The 12,343-nt window shown below is 42.5% G+C and overlaps 1 protein-coding gene across 1 annotated transcript in view; it reads right to left on the bottom strand.

Annotated features, from left to right (window-relative positions):
• Positions 1–377: 377 nt before the first annotated feature.
• LOC135057272 (keratin, type I cytoskeletal 19-like) overlaps positions 378–12,343 on the bottom strand; it is a 93,014-nt gene continuing 81,048 nt past the window's right edge. The window contains exons 9-11 of the mRNA XM_063963162.1: positions 11,438–11,579; positions 9,646–9,778; positions 378–419 (exon numbers count right to left, since the gene is read on the bottom strand). Coding sequence (XP_063819232.1) covers positions 378–419; positions 9,646–9,778; positions 11,438–11,579 — 317 coding nt within the window. The remainder of the gene's footprint in view (positions 420–9,645; positions 9,779–11,437; positions 11,580–12,343) is intronic.

The raw sequence follows: 12,343 nt of genomic DNA on the forward strand, positions 1-12,343 counted from the left end.
TCTGTATATTGTCTTGAATAATGCCTTAAGTGAAGGAAATATTTGTAAGGAGAAGTTCGATTATTTGTACAACAAAAAACCTAAGACCCCAGTGTTCAATTATTTGCCCAAGGTGTATAAATGTAAAAACACACCTCCGGTAAGACCAATAGTGGCTAAGGGTGGACTCTTTAACTTCAAATTTGTCTCATTTCCTGGACCTAAAACGCCAACCATATGTGAAGAAACAACAGTCTTACTTGAAGGATTCAACCAATCTTTTAAGCGTTTTAAAGGATTTTCACTGGCATCCCACCTATAGATGGGTAACAGTTGATGTCTAGGCCCTATACACCTCGATCCCACACATCAAGGTAAAGGAAGCAGTCAGTAAGGTGTTACAAAAGGATGATAGTGTCAGCATAGAAGAAAAATACTTTCTGTTAAAAAGCATTGAGTTTATTCTCAATCATAACTATTTTGAGTTTGAAGGAAAGTTTTTTGTACAAAAACAAGATACAGCAATGGGGACGAAATTTGCCCCATTGTATGCAAATATATATATGGAGGATTGGGAGAATGAGACCATCTATGATGATATAGGTTTTAGATGTGCAAACATCATTTTTTTTCCAGAGGTATATGGGTGACCTTATTTTTATTTGGAAGGGTGATGTTGAGAGCCTGGAGAGTTTCATTTCCAATATTCAAACCATCTCCTTTAATCTTAAATTCACTTACAAACAACATCCTAATGTAAGAGATTATCTGGACATTCTTTTTAGCTTGGGATCCGATGGTACCCTTAACACCCTTAACGGATGCTAATAGTTACATCCCCTCCAACAGTTGCCATTTGTCGAGGTGGAAGACTACAGTTCATTATTATCAACTTGTATACATCAGAAAGAACTGCAGCGATGTAGATACTTACTGGAAACAGTCGTTAAAATTGGTTGAACAATTTGTCAATAGAGGTTATAAGGAGATAAACCTACAGAGAGATCAAATTTGAGCTTCCAAAATTGATAGGTGTAGCTTACTGGATGCTAAAGGAGCCATTAAGGAAAAAAAAATTCCCGGATTGACTATTCATCACACAGTATAAGCAATAAAAATATGAAGATTAAATGAGTCATGGATAAACATTGGCACCTCCTTCTCAAGGATACTATATTAGGACCCCACCTCCTGGATAGACCGAATATAGTCTTCAGGAAGGCTAATAACCTTAAAAGTATGCTTGCTCCGAGAAAAATAAAAATGATAACGTCATTCATAATGAACATCCATTAATGAAAAGGACAGACCTTCTTTTCCATGCAATAAGTGTATATGCTGTAATTTTATTGACAAGAAAGAGTTTATTTGGAGAGATGAGAACCAGAGGGTGTTCAGACTCAAGGGTATTGTTACGTGCAATACTAAAGATGTTATTTATAAAATTAATTGTAGTTGCAACCTATATTACATCGGCAAAACTAGAAGTTGTCTGAAATTAAGAATACAAGAACATTTGCGGAATATTAAAAACAAGGTTCAGAATCACAGCCTCCCTCAGCATTTTCAAGAGAAGCACAACTCTTATGTTAAGGATCTTTCATTTGCAGTGGTAGAACACGTACATGAAGATACGAGACGAGGAGATAGGGATGTAGCGTTAGCCAAAAGGGAATCATTTACGATATTTGCATTGAATACATTGATCCCTTGTTATGATACCAGTACGTCTGACCAGAGGTGATCTTGTGACGGAGGTCAGAGTACTGGAATGGAATGCTGGTTACGGAAGCAGGAAAGCCTAGTAACCCCTGGCGCCCTAACTCCGTTGTCTCGCCCGTGTTATCAGAAATCCCCTGCGAGACTATGGTTGCTTGAGCCCATGGCAGCCGCGTTTGAAGGGCGGATTATGTCTGCCCAACTCCGATGCCCCCTCAGGTCTTAATGGGAGACAAAGGGAAATCCGAGACAGGGTGATAACAAGGGGCCCTCTGACTAAGCAACCAGGCCAGGGGCTACAAGCTAACTAACTTAAACCAGAAGTATGTGCGGACAAACCGCCAGGGAAAAGGACAACCAAAAATCCACGAATCCGTTACTCCTATCCAGCACCGCTGGATACCAGAGTGGATTTGTGGGAGCGGAATCCTCCGCAAAAGCTCCGAAACACAATGTAACCAAATAATAAATAGTAAGCGGTCAAGCCGCAACACACGGCTACGCCGCGACTCACGAACACCACAGGATGTTAAAGGTGCTCGGTCAGGACTCCAGGAAAAGATGACAACTTCCGAGTATTGGACCACTGAGAACAGGAATGACCGGATAGACAGGACTGGAAAACTCTCTGCAACAGACACAGCAAACAGGAAGCTATTACCGGCCTCTGTGAGAAGTCCAGAGAGTGCTTTTAACTGGGAGCTCTCCAATCAGGAGCCAGACAGGGTAATTAACAATCATGCCGTGCAGCTGCATGCTGCACGGCCAGGATACCAATGAGGTGATTAATCTAGACCCAGCAACGGGGAACGCGGTCCGACAGTGGCGTCCCCGATGCTAGGGTCTGAGCGGCTCCGTGCGCCCGGTGTCTAGCGTTGCTAGGGAGCCGGCGGCTGTCCGCATGCGGCGTCCCTAGTTGCTAGGCGCCGGGCCGCACTGACGGGCGGACCCTCGGCGCCTAACAGTACCCCCCCCTTGAGGAGGGGTCAAGGAACCCCTAAGGCCAGGTTTCTGAGGAAATTCTCGAAAAAATGCCTTTTTGAGCCTCGGGGCATGGAGATCCTCATCCAGGACCCAAGACCTTTCTTCTGGACCATAACCTCTCCAATGTACCAAAAAATAAAGCCGACCCCGGGACAACTTGGAATCGAGAACCTTCTCCACCAAGAACTCCTGCTGACCCTGTACATCTATTGGTGATTTCCCCTGAGAGATCTTCCGAGGAAATCTACTGGAAGAAACGTATGGTTTCAACAGGGAGCAATGGAAAGTATTTCCGATCCGGAGAGTTCTTGGTAAACGTAACCGGAAAGCAACTGGATTGATTTTTTTTATAATATGAAATGGTCCAATAAATTTAGGGCCCAATCTGGCTGAGGTTTGTCGAAGTCTAATGTTGCGAGTCGACAACCACACCCTATCTCCAACTTTAAAAGTGCACGGCCGCCGGAGCCTGTCAGAAATTTTTTTCTCCCGAAATGCCGCTTTTCTGAGAGCAAGGTGCACTTTTCTCCAAATGAGTCTGAGATGAGCGGTCAAGGTCAGTGAGGAGACAGAGGAATGTTGAAAAAAGGAATTAGCTCTGGGGTGAAAACCAAAAACTGTAAAAAATGGAGACACATTGGTGGAGGAATGACAGGCATTGATGTAAGCAAACTCCGCCAACGGAAGAAACTCGGACCAGTCATTTTGGAGTTTGGCCGAGTACAAACGCAAATATTGTTTTAATGATTGATTAACTCGCTCAGTCTGCCCGTTGGATTGGGGATGGTAGCCAGACGTTAAAGACAATTTCATCTTTAAAGAGGCACAAAAAGACTTCCAAAATTGTGCAATGAATTGTGGACCCCGATCAGAAACAATATCAGTGGGTAACCCATGGAGTCTGAAAACATGGCGGAGGAACAAAACTGCCAATCCCTGGGCAGATGGCAATCGGGGAAGAGCAATGAAATGGGCCATCTTGCTAAAACGGTCAACTACCACCCATATGACTCGGCATCCGGCTGACAGAGGGAGGTCCACCACAAAATCCATGGAAATATGAGACCATGGCCTGAGAGGAACATTCAAGGGCATAAGTTGACCGATAGGCAAGGAACGGGGAACTTTATGCTGTGCACAGACCTGACACGAAAAAACAAACTCCTTAATGTCTTTGGAAAGACCAGGCCACCATACTGAGCGGGAGACTAATTCCAAAGTCTTAGCGATCCCCGGATGCCCGGCAACTTTGCTATCATGAAACTCCGTCAAAACAGTTGCTCTCAAAAACTCAGGGACATAAAGACGACCAGCAGGAGTATTTCCAGGAGCTTGATGTTGAAGCTGCTTTAACTGGGTAAATAAATCTTGTGTGAGGCCTGCCCGAATGACAGAAGACGGAAGTATGGGAGTAACAGGACTGTTATCATGAACTGGAAGAAAACTGCGTGACAGGGCATCCGCCTTGGCATTCTTGGAACCTGGCCTGAAGGTGATAATAAACTTGAAACGAGTAAAAAATAAAGCCCAACGAGCTTGCCGGGCATTCAGCCGTTTAGCTGATTCAATGTACTGAAGATTTTTGTGATCAGTCAAAACTGAAATGGTATGTGTTGCTCCCTCAAGCCAATGCCTCCACTCCTCGAAAGCCCATTTAATAGCCAGTAATTCCCGGTTACCAACATCGTAGTTGGATTCAGCAGATGAGAATTTCCTGGACATAAAGGCACAAGGATGTAATTCTAGAGAATCCGGATCCTTCTGAGATAGGATAGCCCCTACTCCAACCTCCGAGGCATCAACCTCAACAATGAAAGGCAATTCTGGGTTGGGATGTCTGAGGACCGGGGCTGAGACAAAGGCTTGTTTCAAGGCCTGAAAAGATAACTCAGCTTCACGTGACCAGTTGGTTGGATCCGCTCCCTTCTTAGTCAGTGCCACAATGGGAGCAACTAGGTCGGAGAAAGAGTGAATAAATCTTCTATAATAATTCGCAAACCCTAAAAAGCGCTGAATTGCTTTTAAGTTGGTGGGTTGCGCCCAACTAAGGATGGCTTGGAGCTTCTTCGGTTCCATACAGAATCCCCGAGGGGAAATAATGTACCCTAAAAAGGATACCTCCGTGACATGAAATTCACACTTCTCCAGCTTGGCATATAGGTGATTTTCACGTAATTTTTTTAGAACCTGACGCACCTGGGTAACGTGTTGTTCAATAGAGTCAGAATATATCAAGATATCGTCTAAATAGACTACTACGAATCTTCCAAGAAAATCACGGAGCACATCGTTAATGAGATCCTGGAAAACTGCCGGAGCGTTAGACAGGCCGAATGGCATAACCAGATACTCATAGTGACCCGACTGAGTACTGAATGCCGTTTTCCACTCATCCCCTGACTTGATTCGGATGAGGTTATATGCTCCTCTCAGGTCAATCTTAGAAAAAATCACAGCCGAACGTAGCTGATCAAAGAGGACAGAAATCAGCGGCAAAGGGTAAGTATTTTTTACTGAGATTTTATTCAAGGCTCTAAAGTCAATGCAAGGTCTGAGTGATCCATCCTTCTTCTCCACAAAGAAGAAGCCTGCACTTAAAGGGGATTTAGACGGCCTGATAAATCCTTTCCCTAGGCTTTCTTTAACATATTCATTCATGGCCACAGTTTCTGGTCCGGACAATGCATATAACCTTCCCTTAGGCAAAGTGGCACCAGGAATTAGCTCAATAGCACAATCATAAGGCCGATGGGGAGGCAGAATGTCCGCATTGCCCTTGGAAAATACATCAACAAAATCCTGGTATTCCACTGGAATGGGTGCGGGAATGACAGCAGCTATTCTGATGGGAAGCGTAATACATTCCTTATTACAGATGGTACCCCACTGTGAGATCTCCCCCGACTGCCAATCAATGATGGGATTATGAAAGGCCAGCCAAGGGTGACCCAGAACCACTGGAACTGCTGGGCAATGGGTAAGGAAAAATTCTATTTTTTCGGAATGAAGAGCTCCTACCGAAAATAGTACAGGAGGTGTACAGAGAGAAATAACCCCATTGGACAAGGAACTCCCATCTAAACCATGCATGGTGATACACCTACCCAAGGCTAACTGAGGAATACCTAAGGCCTTGGCCCACGTTAAGTCCATAAAGTTCCCTGCAGCTCCACTGTCAACAAAAGCCGACACCGAGGAACAGAGGCTGCCAAAGGAAACTTTAGCTGGGACTAACAGTGAATTATTTGAGGAGATAAGCTGCAGACCAAAGTGAACCCCCTCACAATTCACTTGGTCGAGGCGTTTCCCGACTTGTTCGGACAATTACGGGCAAAATGTCCCTTACTCCCACAGTACAAACAAAGACCAGAATTTTGCCTTCTGGTTCTTTCTTCAGGAGACAGCTTGGAGAGACCTATCTGCATGGGCTCCTCTAGGTCCACAGGAATGGAAAAAACACCAGGAGTAGACCCGACAGATGCTCCTTTTTCAGCCCTCCGCTCTCTGAGACGACGATCAATCTTAATAGAAAGCTCCATGAGTTTATCAAGAGTCTCAGGAGCGGGATACTGAAGGAGACTGTCTTTTATAGACTCAGATAAGCCGAGGCGAAACTGACTGCGCAGGGCTGGGTCATTCCATCCACAGTCGTTCGACCAACGGCGAAACTCCGTACAATAAATCTCTGCGGGATTCTTACCCTGTCTGAGAGCACGCAAATGACTCTCGGCGGATGCCTCTCTATCAGGGTCATCATACAATAGCCCTAAAGACCCCAGAAAGGCATCTACAGACAACAATGCCGGATCGTCAGTTCTTAAACCAAAAGCCCAGGTCTGGGGATCCCCCTGAAGTAAAGAAATAATAATTCCGACCCGCTGAGATTCCGTACCTGAGGAGACTGGTCTTAAACGAAAATAAAGTTTACAAGACTCTTTAAAATTAAAAAACTGCTTTCTATCCCCAGAAAAACGGTCAGGCAAATGCATTTTTGGTTCAGGAACGACCCTCGGGGAAGTCCGTAACAGATCTTCCTGTGACCTCACCCGAAGGGATAGATCCTGAACCATCTGAGTAAGTTCTTGAATCTGACTAACTAGAAGCTGGCCAGGATTTGGCCCTACACCAGTGGGATTCATGAGGCCGACAAATCTTCCAAACTGAAATAAGGGAAAAAATCAAACCCTGTTTAATTTTAAATTTTAGTCTGGCCGGTAATAATGTTATGATACCAGTACGTCTGACCAGAGGTGATCTTGTGACGGAGGTCAGAGTACTGGAATGGAATGCTGGTTACGGAAGCAGGAAAGCCTAGTAACCCCTGGCGCCCTAACTCCGTTGTCTCGCCCGTGTTATCAGAAATCCCCTGCGAGACTATGGTTGCTTGAGCCCATGGCAGCCGCGTTTGAAGGGCGGATTATGTCTGCCCAACTCCGATGCCCCCTCAGGTCTTAATGGGAGACAAAGGGAAATCCGAGACAGGGTGATAACAAGGGGCCCTCTGACTAAGCAACCAGGCCAGGGGCTACAAGCTAACTAACTTAAACCAGAAGTATGTGCGGACAAACCGCCAGGGAAAAGGACAACCAAAAATCCACGAATCCGTTACTCCTATCCAGCACCGCTGGATACCAGAGTGGATTTGTGGGAGCGGAATCCTCCGCAAAAGCTCCGAAACACAATGTAACCAAATAATAAATAGTAAGCGGTCAAGCCGCAACACACGGCTACGCCGCGACTCACGAACACCACAGGATGTTAAAGGTGCTCGGTCAGGACTCCAGGAAAAGATGACAACTTCCGAGTATTGGACCACTGAGAACAGGAACGACCGGATAGACAGGACTGGAAAACTCTCTGCAACAGACACAGCAAACAGGAAGCTATTACCGGCCTCTGTGAGAAGTCCAGAGAGTGCTTTTAACTGGGAGCTCTCCAATCAGGAGCCAGACAGGGTAATTAACAATCATGCCGTGCAGCTGCATGCTGCACGGCCAGGATACCAATGAGGTGATTAATCTAGACCCAGCAACGGGGAACGCGGTCCGACAGTGGCGTCCCTGTTGCTAGGGTCTGAGCGGCTCCGTGCGCCCGGCGTCTAGCGTTGCTAGGGAGCCGGCGGCTGTCCGCATGCGGCGTCCCTAGTTGCTAGGCGCCGGGCCGCACTGACGGGCGGACCCTCGGCGCCTAACATCCCTAGTGGCTTAAATGTGAGCATAGATATTTTGGCCTACTTATAGGTTTTCCATAGTTAAGGATTTTCATATTTTTCAACATTCTTTTATCTCCTGTTCACCCTCCTTTTTGCTTTCATTTATGAGGCTATATTAGGTTGTGTCATCTACTTACAACTAGTGGTATATTATTGGGGTTCTTTGTATCTATTTCTTATGGAATCATATAATTGATTGTACCTATTTTTGTGTATTTTTTATTTAAATGAGGTCAACATCAAGTTTGTGTTTGTTCATTCATTGGGTATCATAGTAATTCTTTTTAGGTACAATAGACCTAATCATCTCATGGTAGTGACTGACTAATTTGTAGTGATCAGTCCTAATGAATATCTACTACGGAGCTAATTAGTACTTAGTGGGTTGTTTAAACTGTTTACAAGGTTAAAGTATTTGATCTGGTATTATAAGTCCAAGTGCTAAATCCATTTTGATATTTAGCATATATATGTGTAACACTTGATATGGCCCTATAATACAGAGTATTATCCCCAATATAATGAAAAGGTTAAAATTAAGATTAATAATTGAAATAGATAATATTTATTTGGTATATTTAATATATGTCACTTTAACGTTTGTCTAAACACAGTTTGCACTAACATCAATAGGACGGCTTTGCGGTGCCGAGTGACCGGAAAACTGGTCTCTTGGTGCTACAGTAGAAAGCATTCAGGCTGCTCTTCCCAATCAGGGTGTACATACCACCCTCCCTACCCCCAATTGGACAGATTGAACTGTCAATCGAGTCCAGCCCTGCACCATGGCATTATGGAACACCGCAAAGCATTATGGGGCATTTTCCTAATGATGTGTTTTCTCCTTTTCTGCACCCTTTTTAAAGGTGAAAATAGACTAGTTTCACTGATTAACATATACACTTTCTGTCCTTGGCTTTGTTAAGTTTATAAATTTAATCTAAATAGATAATACAATTATCGGATTTGCACTTAACACTGTTGAGGGGAAGTGATGTAATCATACTTTCCTATTAAAAGGAGAGTCAGTGCCCTCATTCTAACACCACAGATACTGGGTTACAATTAATATTCCACCAGAGGGTAAGGACTTCCCACAGCCTTTTGTCTATGTAGTGTATTTATTTGCATTCACTTTTTAATTGGTTAATAGGGCACTATTTTGATCATGGTCCCATTTATTCCCTATGTATTATGAATTGTTATATGCATTTGCATAATATGGTGTATGAATTGTGACTGAATATATACCTATACCTTGTATATTTTTGATTGTGGCTATTAAGCCTTATAATATATATGTGGCTATTAAATCATTGTTCCATTCATCCCCTCCTCCATGTTACAACAATGGAGGGTTTTTTCTTTTATTTGGTCTATACTTGGTACTTGGTAGGATATAATATTCTAAATCAGTTGGATTCTTTTATGGACACTAATTTCATTTAATACATTTACCAGAATGAACACCTTTTGGAGTACCCCTTAAATCTGAGTACCTGAGTATTATATGTCATTTTTTTAACTTACCAGGTATGTGTTCCCTTGCACATTAAATATTAAATATATTGTTACTATTGTGAATATATACAATTGATAGTATACTTTTTCAAATAGGCATTGTAGACCACGTATTTAAGTGCTTTGTTACAAGTGTCCAAGACCAGTTTGGTCCGCTGCTTAATTAATTTAATGATGCTATCTACTCATAAAATAAGGTATGTGTCCCTATAATGTAAGGTTTTCATTACCTGACTATTTTCCTTCTTCATTCTTATTCCCCTGTTTTCTCCTGGATCTGTTATTCCATTGGCCTGCGTTTTTTCAGATGTGTTCCTATTTTTAATATCATTATTTAATGTTATTGTAATAAACTTGTTAATACTGTTTTGTGAACAAATGTCCCAAATAAATTATATTATATTCTACAATTGTAGATATACCCCTGATGAAGTTTCGGTATGAAACTAAACGCATTGGGTTATCTATTTATGTGACCTTCAATCTACAGTAATAGAAGGAGGAGACTGTAACGAAATATTTGTACATTTATTCTCATTGTGATCTTCAACCTTTGTCAACATTGGGAGGAAGTTACCATAAAAATATCTGTAAAGTTATGGACATTGATGTTGCTTTTTATGGATTTTAAAAAAATCACTATAGAGGAACACACTGATTATTTTTTTATGTCAAAATATTATTCTACCATTGTATAAAACTATTTGTGGGTTTCAAAAATTACTGAGAGTTGGTACAACCCCAAGGTGCCAATTTCACTATTGTGTTTATATATATATATATATATATATATATATAATTTAAAAAAGGGATTTTGAGATTATGCGCAATAAAACTTTTAAGTGCAGCTACACTCGGTGCAAAAGAGGAAATCCACAACCACACAAAGGACAGGTTTAAAAATGGGAAAAACACAAAATTATATAGCGCACTCAAAGATAACATGCATCCAATTAGCCAATGTGGTTACAATCAAATGATAACATAAAGGATTCACCCTTTGTTTTGGCTTGAGTCAATAAATTGTTAAACAGTATCGACTTGGTATATTCCAGACTCCAATGGACCTAATCTGAAAAATAAGCGTTTCTTTTGTTCCACACTCTCTCACATTGTTGTGGGTCAGAGAAACACAAAACGGAACAAATATAGGCCCTCATTCCAAGTTGTTCGCTCGGTATTTTTAATCGCATCGCAATGAAAATCCGCTTAGTACGCATGCGCAATGTTCGCACTGCAACTGCGCCAAGTAACTTTGCTATGAAGAAAGTAATTTTACTCACGGCTTTTTCATCGCTCCGGCGATCGTAATGTGATTGACAGGAAATGGGTGTTACTGGGCGGAAGCACAGCGTTTTAGGGGCGTGTGGCTGAAAACGCTACCGTTTCCGGAAAAAACGCAGGAGTGGCCGGAGAAACGGTGGGAGTGCCTGGGCGAACGCTGGGTGTGTTTGTGACGTCAACCAGGAACGACAAGCACTGAACTGATCGCACAGGCAGAGTAAGTCTGAAGCTACTCCAAAACTGCTACGAGGTTTGTGATCGCAATATTGCGATTACTTCGGTCGCACTTTTAAGAAGCTAAGATACACTCCCAGTAGGCGGCGGCTTAGCGTGTGTAACTCTGCTACATTCGCATTGCGACCGATCAACTCGGAATGAGGGCCATAGTGTAGTTGTCCTTTTGAAACCAAGTAATTGTGATTTCAAAATGCACTTACAAAATACAGGGGATAATAGGCATATGTTGTATCATCCCAATAGGCAAACTGCTCCCAGTTGGTATCCACCTCCTGATTCTTGTATCTTAGCCAAACACAGACCTAGGAGGATATAAACCTCTAATCTCTGGACACTCCTCAGTGAACCAGAGTTTAAGAGGTATAAAAGGTAATAGTGCAGTAGTTGTTAAAAACATAGCAAGCTTTAATAACAATTGCACTTACAAACAAACACAAGATAGCAGCATGATAGAATACTCCATCTGTGGCAAAACAGCAGACAAAACAGGGCTTCTGTCACCTTCCCAGTTGGAACAAAGTAGAAGAAGAGGAGGTGAAGTCCGGAATTTCAGCTCCTGGAACAGGATCTCCTGATGTCCGCTCATTGCCTGGAGTCACCCCGGTATACAGTCCTGCTTGACGCATTTCAAACCATAGTGGTTCTTCATCAGAAGCATACAGGACATTGTACAAGTGTCTCTATAAATACCCTACACAGAGGAATAACACAGCTGCTTCCAATCGCCACTAACCGGCGTTACAAATGGGCCGCACATGCGCAGATCAACCGGAAGCCGGAAGTCACATGCGTCCCATCTGCGTTCCAGATGGCAGGGAATCTGGAAGTTGAGAGTCTCTCTTATTCCTTTCACACATTTAGTCCTTAGGGCAATCTTTCTCAGTTTATGTAGTTCCGGAATTCAGTGTACAATATTCCTCATGTAGAATAATCGGGGGGAATTCAAATGTTTGAAAAGTCAGTTGAGTGTCTGCTTTTTTGTATCTAATAGACAGGAAAAAACACACCCAACCAACTTTTCAAACATTTAAATTCCCCCCATAGAATTGTATAGCATCCACAATAGAGTCTATAAAATCATGAAAATAAAAACAGAAAAAGATGCAATCACAAAAGTGATTATAAAATACAGTACTAATCTGACCACCTAAAGTGCGGGCATGCATCAATAGTGAGTAACGTGCCGAGAGGTGCTGAAAACCTTTAAAGTGCTGATATAGAGTTAATAAAAAAATGGATATGGGATTAATTATGCCAAAAAAACATTTTAACTCAAAATCCACATTAAGTCCCTTGGGAACAAGGGTTCTTAATTCAAAAATACACTTCATTTCTGATTATGACAGATGTTTGTCTATATCCCTGGTACGCCATTTTTGTAAAATTTGCTGGATTCAACAGACATTT

This window comes from Pseudophryne corroboree, chromosome 3, assembly GCF_028390025.1.
Source record: "Pseudophryne corroboree isolate aPseCor3 chromosome 3, aPseCor3.hap2, whole genome shotgun sequence".
Lineage (NCBI taxonomy): Eukaryota > Metazoa > Chordata > Amphibia > Anura > Myobatrachidae > Pseudophryne > Pseudophryne corroboree.